At 34.6% G+C, this 15,966-nt stretch overlaps 1 protein-coding gene across 2 annotated transcripts in view; it reads right to left on the bottom strand.

The window, feature by feature from the left end:
- Positions 1-15,966, bottom strand: part of LOC149782540 (mdm2-binding protein-like) — a 119,604-nt gene that overhangs the window by 79,314 nt on the left and 24,324 nt on the right. For both annotated transcript variants that reach the window (XM_089933971.1, XM_089933970.1), the window contains exons 7-9: positions 14,091-14,210; positions 10,230-10,330; positions 7,239-7,302 (exon numbers count right to left, since the gene is read on the bottom strand). In XM_089933971.1, coding sequence (XP_089790097.1) covers positions 7,239-7,302; positions 10,230-10,330; positions 14,091-14,210 — 285 coding nt within the window. The remainder of the gene's footprint in view (positions 1-7,238; positions 7,303-10,229; positions 10,331-14,090; positions 14,211-15,966) is intronic.

The following is a 15,966-nucleotide window of genomic DNA, read 5'->3' as shown; positions in this document are numbered from 1 at the left end:
AGTTGGTGCAAATGGATTTTTCATGGTGAGCATATGAGATGGAAAAGTCTTGAGCAATCCTGCATCACACACTGCCGAAAGGTTTACATTTTAGCTCACTTAGATTTTCTCTTAACAATGTTCATTGTTCCAACTAGAACTGTTATAACTTATTCAAGCTATATTCACCAATATCTGATGATATGCATCTGTAATAAATATTTGTAACAAAGTATGAGAATGCATCAATGTTTTTCAATGATGCATTTGAACTGAGCAACAACCACAATCAACAAATAAAATTATTTACATGTCTCAGGCAGAAGTAGGGTATAATCATAATCTGCCAAAAGATTTTTAATTTTTTAAATTTGCCAAATATTTTTTCCAACCATATTGATTCAGTGGACATATCACCAGAATGGACAGAAACAGACCAGAAGGTTAAAATCAATTTGATACAGCTTTGAAGTAGCTAAATTCATATTGGTTTAGTTAACTGTACACCCTTTATTGTCTTCCTTTTGATGAAATTTCTTACTGAAGCTAACAAAATAATGTTGCACGCATAAAAAAGAGACACACTTCTACTAATTATTGTTTTTATTATACTTCTCCATTCCAGCCTGTTCTTATGATCTTCTCCCCCCACATACTGTTTGTCTTGTTTATGATATGTATCTAAATTTCTCACTTACTTTTCCTACTACTATACAAATGTTCTGTGAATATGTACATCAGTGTGAAACACAATGGGGAGACTAAATCCAAGATTGAAAACCTCTACATTTCTGGATGTATTCTGCTTGGATTCCATATTTCTGCACAAAACTCAAGAGTTCAGGACTCTGCACTAATTCAGTTCCCACTGTAAATTTGTGCAAACACCACGATATTAAAATTCAGTAACTTAAAATTTTGAGTGCTCATGATCAAATTTATATCAGTATAGACATATTTATGATGACAGTTTTGTGAAGAAGAAAAAAACATAACAGCCGCACCATTTTCTGGATCTATACAAATTTGAAATGTGTGCTTTCAATACTGCACCAAAGTGTCAGCTGCTGATTTCAGTAATGAGTCGTCCAAACTCGGGTCTGTAAAGGGATGGAAATTATGTTAATAAAACAATGTCCCTCACTTTTTTCAGTTACAAGTAGGACAAGCTCTCAAAAGATTGTTTTTACTAAAACTTACTTTCATTATCATCCAATCAGGGACAGTCAAACACATATATACGCTATTTTATCTTCACTGATTTATAGTATGGTTCTCATTTTTTCAAATGTCTGTAGTAATGCGAGTACTTGAACAACTCTCAATGGTTGTAAGCCTTTTTCGACCATGCTGAATGGACACACTGTAAGATAATGTTCAAGTAACAGAAATACCATGGGATAACCAGAGATCAATAAAATTGAATAGTCAAGTTATCTCCTCTGCAGGGATGCTGCCAGGATTTCAGGATGTACTCTAAGTTTTGTGTGTGTGTGATCTCCAATGAGGAAGTCATGGTGGTGGGAATAGCCATTGTTAAATATCTCCCTAACACTTAAATATCTGTCACTCTTTCTTACTGTTCCACTCTGTTACAGCTCAAATGAAATCAAAATTCTCGAAGAGATGTCATCTCTAGTTGTATAGCGATTATTACTGTGATGTCATTGGGCATGGTCACGTGGTTGTGGTGGGGTCTTGGTTGGGATGGCATAAAGACTATAGGCTTACTCCATATTTGACAGCTAATTATGATGTCAATAATAATAATAATAATGACCTTATTTAAAGAAGGTAACACAATTAGCTAAAAACTAATCTACCTTGAGGCCCTCATACAAAGGAATTTATTTATTTAAGCTGCATCTCTGAAGCCACTGGATATATTGTGTTTGGAAGAAGGAAATAGAGTGGGCATTTCTAATCTCAACTGGAATACTATTCCAGAGCAGAGTTCCAGAGTATTGGAAACTTTTTTTTAGATAACTCCTTATTTGGTTTGGGAATTTTATACTGTTTGGTAGACATGGATAGCAGGTGGGGAGTATTACCAGGTAGTCTATACTGGAATAGTGATTGTAAATATTCAGGAGCACTATTATGGAATATCCTGTACATTAATTTGGCTTTTCTCAAACAGATTCGGTCTTTAATAGGTAATATTTTTAACCTACCAGCTAAACTTTCCTTGCTTTCTTTCTGGATTGATATTAGCCCAAATGCTCTTTTTTGAAGATGTGCCAGCTTTGCTATGTTTTTATCATTTGAATTACCCCATACTGTACTACAGTAGTCCAAATAGGGTTGTATGTAACTGTTATAAAAAAGTTTTCTGTGCCTTTCAGGGAGAAAATGTCTTATCCTACTGAGAAGCCATAAACTTGAATTGACTTTTTTTACTGATATGTTTGATATGTTCAGTCCATGATAGGCTATTATCTACCAGAACACCAAGTAGTCTATCATGACAAACCATTTGCAGATTTGTATCCTTCCATGTCAGACATAGTTCATCACTATCAAGATTTGTCCTTCTTTGCCGTGTTGAGATAAGTAATATTTTAGTTTTACCAGTATTTACCACCATGCCATTACATGTGCACCAGTTTTCCAGTTTGTTTAGTGCATTCTGTAAAGAAATTTCGAGCTCATGCTTTGTGTTTTGGATGTCTGACAATGTTGTGTCATCTCATAGAGATCTGTAGATGATATTGAGTCTCTTAGTAAAAGTGGTAGGTCATTAATAAATAAAATGAATAGTAATGGACCTAGAATTGAGCCTTGTGAATTCAAAAATTTCTAGCAATTCAGTTGGACTCGGATACTTGATTCATAGTCAATAAACAGGTTTAAAATTGACGTGTTTATTTTGGAGCTATATTCCTCCATCACATTCAAGATTTCGATATACCAAAGGTGAAATTGGTATAGTTGCATCCTAAACTACTATTGTGGCTACTTAAAATGTTTAATGCAAGAACTCATAGCTTCAGTGATTTTTGGGTTAAAAAAATTATTTTCTTCTCAAACAACTCAATTTGGTGCAGATTACATTGTTTTTTAATGATACGGTGAAAATTCTTGATGTGTAAAAATTGCACAAGAAACGAACACCAGATCAGAAAATTACTACCACTGGGAAAATACTGATAGGAATATACAGAAATAATGATATAATTATTTAAGTAGAATATGTGGTGACAATATGAGCGCTAGTTCTACAACTTTGTGCAAAATACATCTTGTACAACTATTCTGTTGTTTCTAACAGCACTGTAATATGGCAATAATTTCTGTCCACTTTTTACTTTAGTCCCATGCTAATTAATAGTTTTAGATTTTACAACACTAAGCACATTTTACCTTTTGACAATAACACATCATTACAAATATTTAGATTACAAGAAAATAGAAGTTACAATTTTATTAAAAGCACTGGTACCAGTAAGACTAAATGAGATGGTAAAAAAAAAAAAGAATCAGGATGATTAGTAGTGTAGTAAAGAATCCATATATCAGAATGACATAAAGTATTTTTTCATCAATTTCATCATCAGTTAATGATACTGCTTAAAAATGTATTGTACTAGATAATAGACATTTTTAGTTATCCATTTTGCAATACAAATACCAAATGATGGCTTGGAATTAAGTGCCAAAAGGTCTGCAGAAAATACCACCATGATCAAAAATATACATAGGAAGAACCGAACACAAACAGGACAAATTTGTATCCATCTTGCTTTGAGTTTACACAGATCAGTCAGTCTCTTATGTTTAATGTCATTTAATTTTCGCACATAGAGAGCATGTACATCATTTGGTCATACATCTGCATGATACAAAAGTTTGTCTTTTTATTCTTTTGTTGCTCAGTGGTTCTGCCAACTCGAGATCTACACACACTTAATTATGTTGTATGGGGATTCTCTGATGTTCCCTATGAGCATTAATCTGTTAATTGTTTCTGAATTTAATATGATCCTCCTCCTCGGTGTACAAATATTATTCTGTGAGCGCGAACTCCTTTCATTGCCTGCTGTCTGAAACGCATATGCATAACTAGCTTGAACAAGTTACTGTTCCTTATAGTTGTGTAATTTTCAACATCTCACATGTATGGCCCCATGGGTATTCTTTCTTGGATATCTCTGTCCCACAAAGAAAAGTTTTGAACCAGAGGTCTCATTAGAATTTTAAAACTAAGACTCCATGGCTCCCATTTTGGTAAAAATATGAGTCCCATCAGGAAAAGTTGTAGTCACCTCTCAGAAAACTATGCCAATTATAAGAACTATTGGTTGCCATAGAGTTTAATTTCTACATTCTTTATAACACTGACATAGCTCTTGCTTGTCCATCAGAGTGAGTCTGAATTTTTTCGATCCAAGGAAGGTCTTATTCAAAGCACTAAGCTAGCCATCACACTTTCTTACACTTGGATAATGTCCCTTTCAAACTATCAGTTCTAGCAACTTTAGCCCTCTTCTGAATCTCACAATCTTCGTCAGTTTGCCGTTGAACCCCAAAATACTCATTCAAGTCTATGTCTCAACATGTCATGATTCCGAGGTCACGTGCACTGCTTATTCTGTTACTCGGAAATGAACACAAGAATGAAAGCTAAAGTTGTTTATTTGATGTACTGTTATAAATGACCACATCTACATCTCTGGGTCTTTCTGCCTCTGAATTCAAGCACTGTAAATATCAGTAGATTTTCCCATCCAGCTGCCAGTCAAAGCCTTTGATCTTGCTGCTTAGCTACTGTAGCATGTTCTTTTGATGTACCCTTATAATGGTGACGACGGGGGTGGGTGGGGGGTTTTCAACCACTAAATTCTGTCATTGTAAATATCATCACAGCTAACTGATCAACACATTTTCCCACAATGCAGGTGACTGAAGCAGGACTGGCAAGTCTTTGAATTTTACTGCCCATCTAAATAAAAAAGATTGGCGTCCAAATACGCGTGATTATAAGCATTTCCGAGACCTATGTCAGTTTTCACTAACATGAACCCTGCCAAAGATCCACTTCCTTGAATCAGTGTTTTGCTGCCTCTAATGCCAGACTTTTTCTTCCATAATGTTGTATTAGGGTTTTAAGTCCAACATTTCCATAGTCTGCTTGTTTAGACATGGGTATATTTAATAAATATAACCTGCATATTGTCCGTCCAACACATACATCGGACTCGCACTCAACATCAATTTTAGGCTCAAAATCACACACTGGTATTTCCAGTGACATTTTTCCAATGTCCAACAGACCGATATACATGAAATTCATTGTCATCATAGCTATCACCAGCCAGTATTTGCCGACAAAAACGTCGTCTGAAGACAAACCATGTTGTGATTCAACCATTTTGGTTTCCTGTGTGGCCCTTATTGGAAACACGCATTTGTAAAACTTCCACGATGAAAGTAAGGCTAAAACTCCATAAAATGCTTGTTCCAGGGCCAATGAACGAATCAAATTTAGTTTAACAGCCATTCATGTCGAACTGAAGTATCCAGATATCTGGATGTCGCATCAAGCGCTGTGAGACAGCTGTAGCGGAGCGAATTACGTCGCGAAATGCACTTTTAAAGTTAAAGTTAAAAGTTTAATAAAAATTGCATACTGCGCAAAGCACATTTTTTATATCCGCGGCGTTGACATAATTTGCCGAACGCGTAACACTGCTTTAAAAGTACGCGAATTCATACAAATTACGTGCACTCGTGTGTACTGGCATCATTTTCTGACCCAATGTTTTATTCACGTTAGACCGCTTGGAGGGGGGTAGATGCGATTTTAAATATATATTCGTGTTTTTTTTTCTTCTTTCTGACAACCCCACCAGCAATTTCTCATTTTGTTAGCACAACCCACAACAGAAGTGATTTTCCTAACCAACCTTCCACTGTCAGAATCAAAGTAGTTCGAAACACAACCTTCTACATAAGTTTTTTTGAAGTGCCATCCCCGGTGGGGGGTGTATATGTTTTACTGGAACAGCCCTGACAGTATTTTATGGTTGTTGCTGCATTAGCCCATACTTACATGACAATATTTTATGGTTGTTGTTGCGTTAGCCCATATTTACGCTGACAGTATTTTATGGTTGTTGTTGTGTTAGCCCATATTTATGCTGACATTATTTTATGGTTGTTGTTGCATTAGCCCATATTTATGCTGACAGTATTTTATGGTTGTTGTTGCATTAGCCCATACTTAAGCTGACATTATTTTATGGTTGTTGTTGCATTAGCCCATATTTACGCTAACAGTATTTTAAAGTTGTTGATGCATTAGCCCATATTTACATGACAGTATTTTATGGCTGTTGTTGCATTAACCCATATTTACGCTAACAGTATTTTATGGTTGTTGTTGCATTAGTCCATATTTAAGCTGACATTATTTTATGATTGTTGTTGCATTAGCCCATATTTATGCTGACAGTATGTTGTTGTAATTGTTGGGTCAGGCTATATTTACACAGTATGTTGTTGTAATTATTGGGTCAGGCTATATTTACATAACAATATGTTGTGGCTGTTTGATTTGGGATTTACTATAAGTGAAAATAAAAAGGTTAAGCAGAAAAAGGTAAAGCAGATAATTGTTGTTGTTTTTGGGTTTAACGCCATTTCTCAGCACACGATAGGCTATGCATGGCAGCCAGTATTATTGGTGGAGGAAGAACCCGGAAAAACCCCTGGAAGAACCACCGACCCGCGAGAAGCTAATGGCAAGCTTTCTCACACGCCCACAGTGGCCGAATCCTAGACTTGAACCCATGCAGACAGAGGTGAGATGGCAGTGATCCATAACGGAGAGCGCTTTAGACCAGTCGGCCACTCAGGGCCCCGGTAAAGCAGATAAGAAAGAAGAGCAAAGTCACAGCAAAGCAATTTCATAAAATACCAATTACTAATCATCTGTATTATTTAATAAATGCTGCTTTTTAGCATTTTGTATACTGTTACCAAAATGTATCAAAGCCAGTGAATGATACTGAATAGGATAAGAGTGACCTCAATAGAAAACAGTACAATGCTTTGATAGGGACATGTCTTTCCTGATCAGTAATCAAGAATCATTACTGTGGCATGATCAATAATAGTGTGATGTGAACATCAATCATATAACTTCTGGTAAGTGCTCTATGTCTGTGCATACATGTACACTTGCAGGCATCATTTCATCCTACGCCCGTACCTGGCATTTTGTCTTTTGAATCTGAACCAATTATTGTTTTACCTACCTGCTTATTTTGCTGGATATACTCAAGAAAGGTATGAGCATGAGGATGCCTCTGAAAGACAGATCTTAACAATGGTCAAGGACAATCACTTGTTGGAGAACTTAAACTTTTTGAATATTGATACTTTTTACATAACTTATGGTCCAAACAATCCAAATTGACTAAACATGAGACTCAAGCTGACCTGAGCTTGCTCATTGAGCTGACATCTGCAAGAGCATTTGGCCAAGAAATCTGACCAGAGTGATTTGAATGTTATTCTATTTTAAGTAATGGCAGCCATATTTGATGGTAAACAGTATCATTTCTACAGATCTGAATGGTCTCAAAGCAAGCTTGGTCAAATTCTATTCAACAATTTTGAAGAAGTCATTTAAAGGTTTTTCCATTTTTTTAAATGGTAGCCATATTTGATAGCAGAAGAGGCATAATAGTATATATCTGAAATGCCACAATGCTTTCCATCCAGTTCATCAACTTATATTTAACTGTTTTGGAGAACTCGCTTAAATATTTATCTACTTTTAATAAAAGGAATCATATTTGATGGCAGATCAGAATTAGTTGTATAAAAGTGATAAACCTTTCTGGCAAGTTGTCAAATTGTATACAACAGTTCAAGATTTTTCTACTTTTCTGATGAATGATAAGCATCATTTGGATAATTTAAAACCCTTTCATGTCAGGAAGCTCTGGGCAAAGTTTGGTTCAAATTGGTCCAGTGGTTTTTAAGAAGTTTAAAATAGCATTTATAGACAGATGCAAGATGCACAACATGCGATGCACAATGGATATGCAGCAGGGCCATTCCTTACAGATCGGTGTGCATTTGACTGAGATACTCTTAGCTGAATATCTATCCCAGTATGACCCAATTATCGAGGTGACATTGGTTTCAGTATGACCCAGTTATTGAGGTGACATTGGTTTCAGTAGAAGAAAATCTATGTTTTTGATTCTTTGTGTGATATAAATCTCTAAATATTTCCATAGGTCTTATATACTTTTCATTTATTTTATAATTTTGTTTCACAGGATTAAAATCATATAAGAACCTTTTGATTTTAATTGTTTAATATGAGAAGGAGTCCAAAGTACTAAAATAAACCTAGGTAAAAATTGATGTCATACCCATTCACATCATAATGTGTTGATCACATCATTTCTAGATGCACTGTAAGTGTTGCTTTTCAAAAGCAGATTAATTAAGGCATTTCTTGTATTAATGGCTATACTTAGAACCACACTTTAGTTTGTAAGAAAATGATAAAAATTAACCACATACAATGGCTGTCAATGACCTAATTTTCAAGCATCTAACATTCACGAAAAACATAAAAAATGAAAATACATTTTAAAGTGCATAAACACATGTGGTAGTGAGAATCTTCAATATGATTAAATCATTTTTAGGTGCATAACTTTTCAATAAAAATCCATTGCTGATGATTCTGTCTAAAAAATTACAACATTTTTAAAAAAATCTATTACAGTTTTGGATTCCTATGTAACAAAATTTAATGTCATGTTTAAACCTCTCAAGAAAAAACGGGTTCCAACTTTTCTGAAAACTTTAGAAACTCTGTAACGGTTGAAGGTCCCATATTTTAAAATCTGATTACTTTGGACTGAATCATTAGCAGTTATCATATATTCTTGCTCTTAAGTCAAATCCAAATGCATAAAAACACTGACCCTAATTTGCCATTCCATAATGCACCAGAAGATTAAGGTCTTTGTTGTTTGTCTGATTACTCCTAACAAACTGCAAGGACCCAGATTTGCAAGCACATTATGGTAACTACAGTACTTACCACAGTAACTTTAATACTTAAGTAAATGCAGGAGATATTTTCGGCAAATGAATTCTTGTTATAAGACTACAGAGTTTATATGTGATATATGCCTGGAGTCTTAAATTTATTTCCTGCTTAGTTTATATATCAGGAGTCTTAAGCATAGTCCTGTGTACACTTATATAATAATAATAATAATAATAATGAGGACTTTGTATAGTGCCTAATCTTTAGAAGCTCTATGCACTTTACAACATTAGACAACACCTATAAGATAAAAAATATATATAATGATGTGATTACAAAAAACAAACACCATGAAATCAGAAAACATAAGAAAACATGCTGAAAATATTTAAGGTAGGAAACACAAATTAGGTCTTTAAGTTTGTTCTTGCCAGGATTTTTAAATTTAGTCCTTTGTAGATTATATGCAAGGAATCTTTAACTTTGTCCTGTGTAGATTATATACCAGGAGTCTTTGTCCTGTATAAGGTATATAACAAAATTCTTAAACATAGTTCTATACATGTGATATGCCAGGTGTCTTAAACTTAATCCTGCATAAATTATATGCCAGGAGTCTTAAACTTTGTCCTGTGTAGATTATATGACAGGAGTCTTAAACTTAATCCAGTATAGATTAGATGGTAAGAGGAAACATCAACTTCACCATCTGATCCATGCCTATAAAGAACTTATTTGACAGATGTCATTTTTTCCACTGTAACAAACTGGGGGAAACTTAAAGGGAAAAATAACTCTCCAAGGTAATATTTGTCCAGGAAACCCAGATCTGGGTCAAAACCTCAGACATAAATTTATAAAAACATTGCAATCTAAATTTTCATGGCTAATTTTACATCCAGCCTCAAATTAGTTTCTATAAGACAGGTAAGTTCAACTATTTACATGTCTACAATATGTTTCTAGAATGTGGAGATCCCCAAATAAAGTACACACTGGCTGCTTGTACCCTTTTATATTGATATATAGCAGGAGGGATCATTTACATTATATTCAGCACAAACCATTTTCATTAGAAAAAAGAAACAGGAAAAACAATATAGTTCTAGAAACAGGTTTCCTTCAGAATGATTTAAGGTGAATCAATATCTTCACAATAATATTTAAGCTAGTTTAGTAAACAACAAAACATTTAAGTTGCATCAATTATGCACCCCACCAAGGATACAAAGTGTACACACAGGAAGTCTTCATGAATGATGGCACTGTTGAGTTATCTATTTCATCTAAAACCTCAAGCATCCTCCCAAGTCTACCACTGCTTACAGCCTGAAACAGCAAAGAAAATGCAAATTCCAATTTTTTTAATTTTGTGGCTTGAACATCTGCTACTGTAACTGTATTGTTTGCTGTTTATTTAGAAAATTTAAAAGCTACTCATCCTGACCAGTCTACCAATCCTCAGGACAAGCAAAGGATTTTTGGAGTTCAGCAAATTTGTAATCCAAGTGGACAAAAAGAGTAATCCTAGCAGAAAAAGAGTAATCCACATAATACATGATAAAAATTCAATGAGCATATGTACAAAATGATTTATTCATCCCTCTGGACTTTTAACATCAATTACTTCTTCAAGTTTTCATATATAACACTTTGAGCTTTAAAAAGCAGCAGACTCTCATATAGCATTTCAAAACACTTTGTACCAGCTGAGATTATGAATGTTTTGCAGACCAGTAGAGCACTAAGTGCTGGGTTAAAGAGCCTGGATCTGAATTCAGTTTTATTTTTGTTAATAATACTGAACAAACTCTCACAATCAGCATTAGAATGGTAAAGAAGCAATGTTCCTTCCATAACCTGACAAAGAAGAGGAAATATATATCTTCCAGTCATTAGATCTTTTAGCTGGGAAATAAGAAAAAAAAATCAACTCTGTCCGCATGAAGCATTGTCTGGTAGAGTGCCAACATAATACTTCATGAGTTCTTCTAATTTATCAGCAGCCTGTCCTGCAGCATGGTGCATCATATGACAGAGACAACCTGATATGTACAATGATGGAGACATTTTTCAAAATATAGAATGCAACTCCTTATGACATCCAGTCATCACTGATAAGTATCAGTTTTGCCAACTTACGTTCATTCAAAGCATTATCAAGCAAATAAAAAAATGTTTTCTCAGTGGAATCTAGTGTTAACTCTGGTAATGAAAAGAAGAGCACTCTGACTTTGCCGTTTTCACTGTCAAATTCTCTGACACAGACTGGGTACAACGTTTTGTCATAATCACTACTCACTGCTATTGCAATACTAAACGGCCCAATTTTCATGGCTTCTGCTATTTTAAGTGAAGAATCTGCTGCTAAACACCTAACAATATTAGATGGTTTTGTTGCTGCACATGCATGAACAAAGGACCAATGTAGTCTTCTACCACTAAGGGTAGTCTGTGTTCTATTAAGAACTCGGTATATAATGCCTCTGCATTTATAAAATTTGTGTCCACAATTTAGTTCTGCTGTAAAAACAGAAGTTACCTTAGTATTGGAGTTAGTAATACAAGCTAATTCAAGGTTTCTTTGTTTACCACCATGATCAATATTAAAATCCTTTCCACACAGCCTGCAAGGGACATGAAGCTGCCCTAGAATATAATGCTGTACAGTAAAACCTGTCTTGAGAGACCACTGCTATGAGAGACCGCCTGTCTTGAGAGACCAGGTTCTCCATGTACAGATTTAGAGATTATATAGTGTTATAACCTGTTATGAGAGACCACCTGTCATGAGAGACCATTATGTTTTGGCAGAAGGGGTGGTCTCTCAAGACAGGTTCCACTGTATTGTGTTATTCATGTATTCATCTATCTCTGAATCGGTTTTTTGTGTTTTCCTAATCCATCTGTGAAATTATTTGAAAAATATTTTTGCTCTAACATGTGCATCGACTAGAATAAATCTGACTTGACTTTTAGCGCCAAATACCTACAGACTGGCTCTGTACCAGTTATAAATTAGAGCAAAGAATCTGCGAGCAAAGATTAAAAAACCAATGTTCTCTCCTAACTAAGCCATACAGCTGCTATAAATAGAAATGAGGTCAAAAGTTGAAAGTAGAAACCAGCACGTTTCTTGGAAATAGGGCACTGCTATAAATGGAATATAATACTGTTAGGAAAGTGCATGCAAGTCTACGGACAAGCATACTCTTATGTAGTAGTTATATAGAAGAAATTTTTTTCTAGAATACAATCTGTGGGATTAATGGGATGTTAATAAAAATGAGAAAACAAATTACAAATTTTGTTTGAGTGGGATATACCAAAAAAGAGGAATCTGAATACATTTACGCATGATGCGTAATTTAGTGAGAAAAAGCATATAGATTTTTCCAAAAGTGTAATGGTTGGCATGTATGTAGAAACAGTAGTCACTGTAGTGGTAGTAGTGCTTGTAGCTACCTGCTGCTTTGGTGTAAGATTATTTTTTTGTGTGTATTGGACTAGATTGAGAACATCTTTTATCTTCCATGTTAAGTTTTTGTGGCTAAAATTACAAACTGTTACTGGATAGATTTTTAATTAATTCTTCCAGTGTTGCAACTTGGAACAGCAGACATTTTAGTTACCTCTGTCCAACTATAATGATCTAGATATAGGAATTTATTAAATTTAGGGGACACAGGAAAAGTTTGAATGTGAAAATGTCCCTGGTCTTGCTCCAAGGACAACTCTGTTCTTTTACATATATAACTTAATATGTGATTTTTTGTAAACTAGAAAGGTAGACCTGATTCACTGTCATTTCAAACAATGACAGGTAACCAGTCTAAGCAAAAAGTGACATATGATTCAACCTCTGCTTTTACCTTTCTGTAATATATGCAATGTGCAGCAGTTAGGTTTCTGAAGTTAAATAAGAGTGTTAACTAATCAGTTTTGTGTGGATTTTTCTAGGACATTTATTAAAAGCATTACCTATTTGTCACACTTTACTGTACCTGTACTATGGCCATGCGATGATGATTTACCTGGAGTAGAATAGTACATTTTACCTAATTTGATAATTACTGATTACAGAGTCAGGCATGACTCTTTATAGACACCACTTGTTGGGAGCACAGTTAACATGCTAAAAGAAATAAGCTTTCAATGCCTTCAAAATAGCACTCCTATTATAATACAATAATTATAGGTTACTGCATTTGTATGGGAAAATATGAATGAGTTTTGGGATGGAATACTGCACGACCATGGGAGTGCAGTATATCCTTCTGACAAAATGAGTTCATATTTTCCCATACAAATGCAGTAACCTTTTTATTATATGCTCATTTTTTATTCTACCTAAGGTTTAATTATATAAACACAATACACTACAAGAAACAGCGTAAATGAATGTATGCCGCATTCCAAACTAAATACACAAGTGCATATTCATCATTACATAATCAACATTATTACTGCGCACATAACTCCGCCCAGATAAATTTGAACTTAGTCGCGAGCTCAACACAACTTTCGAAAGAAAATGGCATGTCTAGTTAAAAATTGAAATTTGGAGTCATATTGTGAATGAAAACCTATGACATGGCTCATGTAATTCGGATTTGCAGAATTAAGAAAATACATTTTGAGGAAATTCAGGATGTAAAACTGTAAGTATATTTTATTTTGTCATTCTTATCACCAGCTAAAGAAGAGAGTATATGACTTGTCACTTGTATGTTATTTGTAAGGACCTTATCTTCCGTCTGTTATATAATGTAGCTAGCCTAAATCTGTAACATTGTATCAACACGGAATGTGCCAAAACAGCTGGTATGTGGCAGCCCAGGAAACATCTGTTTTAGTTCATTCAGAAACAAATTTAAACAACAACAATGTAAAGAGCCTCTTACATGAGTGTACATGATTTGTGTACAAAATCAAAAGTGCTGGCATCTGCGTCCATTGTTTGTTTACATTAGAAAGTTTAGTATGGGGTAATACTGAACAATTCTGACAATGTAAAGTTAACGGGGGAAAAAATGAGCCTATAATAATGAACAGTTTACCAATATGAGGCATTTGAATTGAGAATTACCTTTCCCCTGTCTTCTGCCTTGTTAGGTGACTGCAAATGCTGAAGAGGAAATTTCAGACCATTGGCAGCACCTGCTGATTGGGTTAGCTTGAAACCTGGGATTATAAATCCTTTGTTCTCCTGTAAGCAGACAGATATCATTTCAGAGAAAGCACAGAGATCAAAATGCTGGTAGAGTTAAATACACACATGTACTTTGTTCTGGATCAGCAAAACCTCTAATTACATTAAACAAATATTGCATGGTGAAGGTCAACTTTGTTTAATGTGATTAGAGGACTGTGGTCCACAATGCTGTAGAAATTTTAAAAGTCTACAAACAGAGACATCTAAAGCCACCACCCATGTACAGGTAAGGCACATCTCATGAAGGTCCTTGTTGACCTTTTGCAGTATGTCCGAAATTACAATGAAAATTACAGAATGATGGGAAATATTATCATAAAAGTGCCAACTACATAACAGCTGCTCTAGTTAACAAAGCAAGTGTGAAATTCAAGAAGTCTCTATATGTGACTACAAGATCAGGGACTAAACCCATGAACTGCAAAAATATGCCCAATTAACAATGTAAATATAAACAGGTACTAATGTCTTACGGTTTCCTAAATTAACAATTAATAAATACTGTACTGACGGAGAAATAAGATGAAATATCAAACAGAACCTAGCATAAGACTGCATTAGAAGCTATGGAGTGGTACAGAAGAATTGTTTCCCTGTCACAGTTTACCTTTTTTAATTTTTGAAAGTAATAGTAAAAAGTTTTGAGTAAAAATAAATATTTCAGTATTTATTTTCTCTTTGTGACTCAGCAATAAAAGACACACAAAAACACAAATGTTATTGCCTTTGAATTCACAGAATTAGGTCTTTACAACAAGATGGGAGAGAGGGAATCCATTGGGTTGTAGGTATAGCTTCAATCATTTTAATTTCTTAAATTTCTGAAGATCAAATGACTTTTTCACAACTGTAAATTCCCCACACAGAAATCTCTCACTGTTATTAGAGGGACAAATGTTTCTGCAATACAACACCTCCACATAAACATCAGGGGTAGATAAAACCTGCACCAACTTTTGTGTGGGTCAAACATTGAAATGTAATAATGTTAACTAATTAAGCAGAATTTTATATAACCGAATATGGGATTTTCCAGCATGGAAGATATTCAAGCAAGTTAAATAGAGAACCACTATGTATGACCTTTACCATATTATACCTTTATATTTGTCCAGCTGGGACATTGCTGGGTAAATTGTTTACTTGCTTAGATTGATCATTATGTTACCAAGGCCTCTCAGAAGATTATGTAGAAGTGTTTTTGTCTTTTTACTAGATGGTTTTGTTACATGGGTAAATGTGTACTGACCTGTGTATAAAAGGAATGTATGGAACATGACGTTTATACAAAGTAGGTCGTACAGGGCACATTAAGATTAGGAGAACTGAAACCCAATGACTTTTCAATGACCAGTTTTCAATTTTCAATGACTACTCATGGTATCAAGTGTTCTAATTTAAATAAATGAAACAAATACAAAAACAATACAGAAATAATGAGTGTAATGAAACGTGAATGGGAAATTATATATATTAAAAAACGTCATTGGAGCGAGACACAGATGTTAGCTACTGTTCTTTAGCTTCTATACTTTCTCCTCCAGCTGCAATTCCAGTGCATTCACTTCTGAGATGATGCTAGGATTTTATCTAATTGAGGGAGGGCTCCCACTTGTCAGCAAAATAAGGAGGTAGTAGAACAAAAAGAAGGGGAAGGGGAAATGGCCATAGTTCACTTTTTTTTAACACTTTAATATCCCTCTATCTTTCTTCCAGCTCCACTCTGTTAGAGTCATATTGAAATCAAAAT

Source organism: Sinohyriopsis cumingii, chromosome 15, assembly GCF_028554795.1.
Source record: "Sinohyriopsis cumingii isolate HCF-2022 chromosome 15, ASM2855479v2, whole genome shotgun sequence".
In the NCBI taxonomy this organism is placed as follows: domain Eukaryota; kingdom Metazoa; phylum Mollusca; class Bivalvia; order Unionida; family Unionidae; genus Sinohyriopsis; species Sinohyriopsis cumingii.
This window is presented reverse-complemented; position numbering and strand designations above follow the sequence as displayed.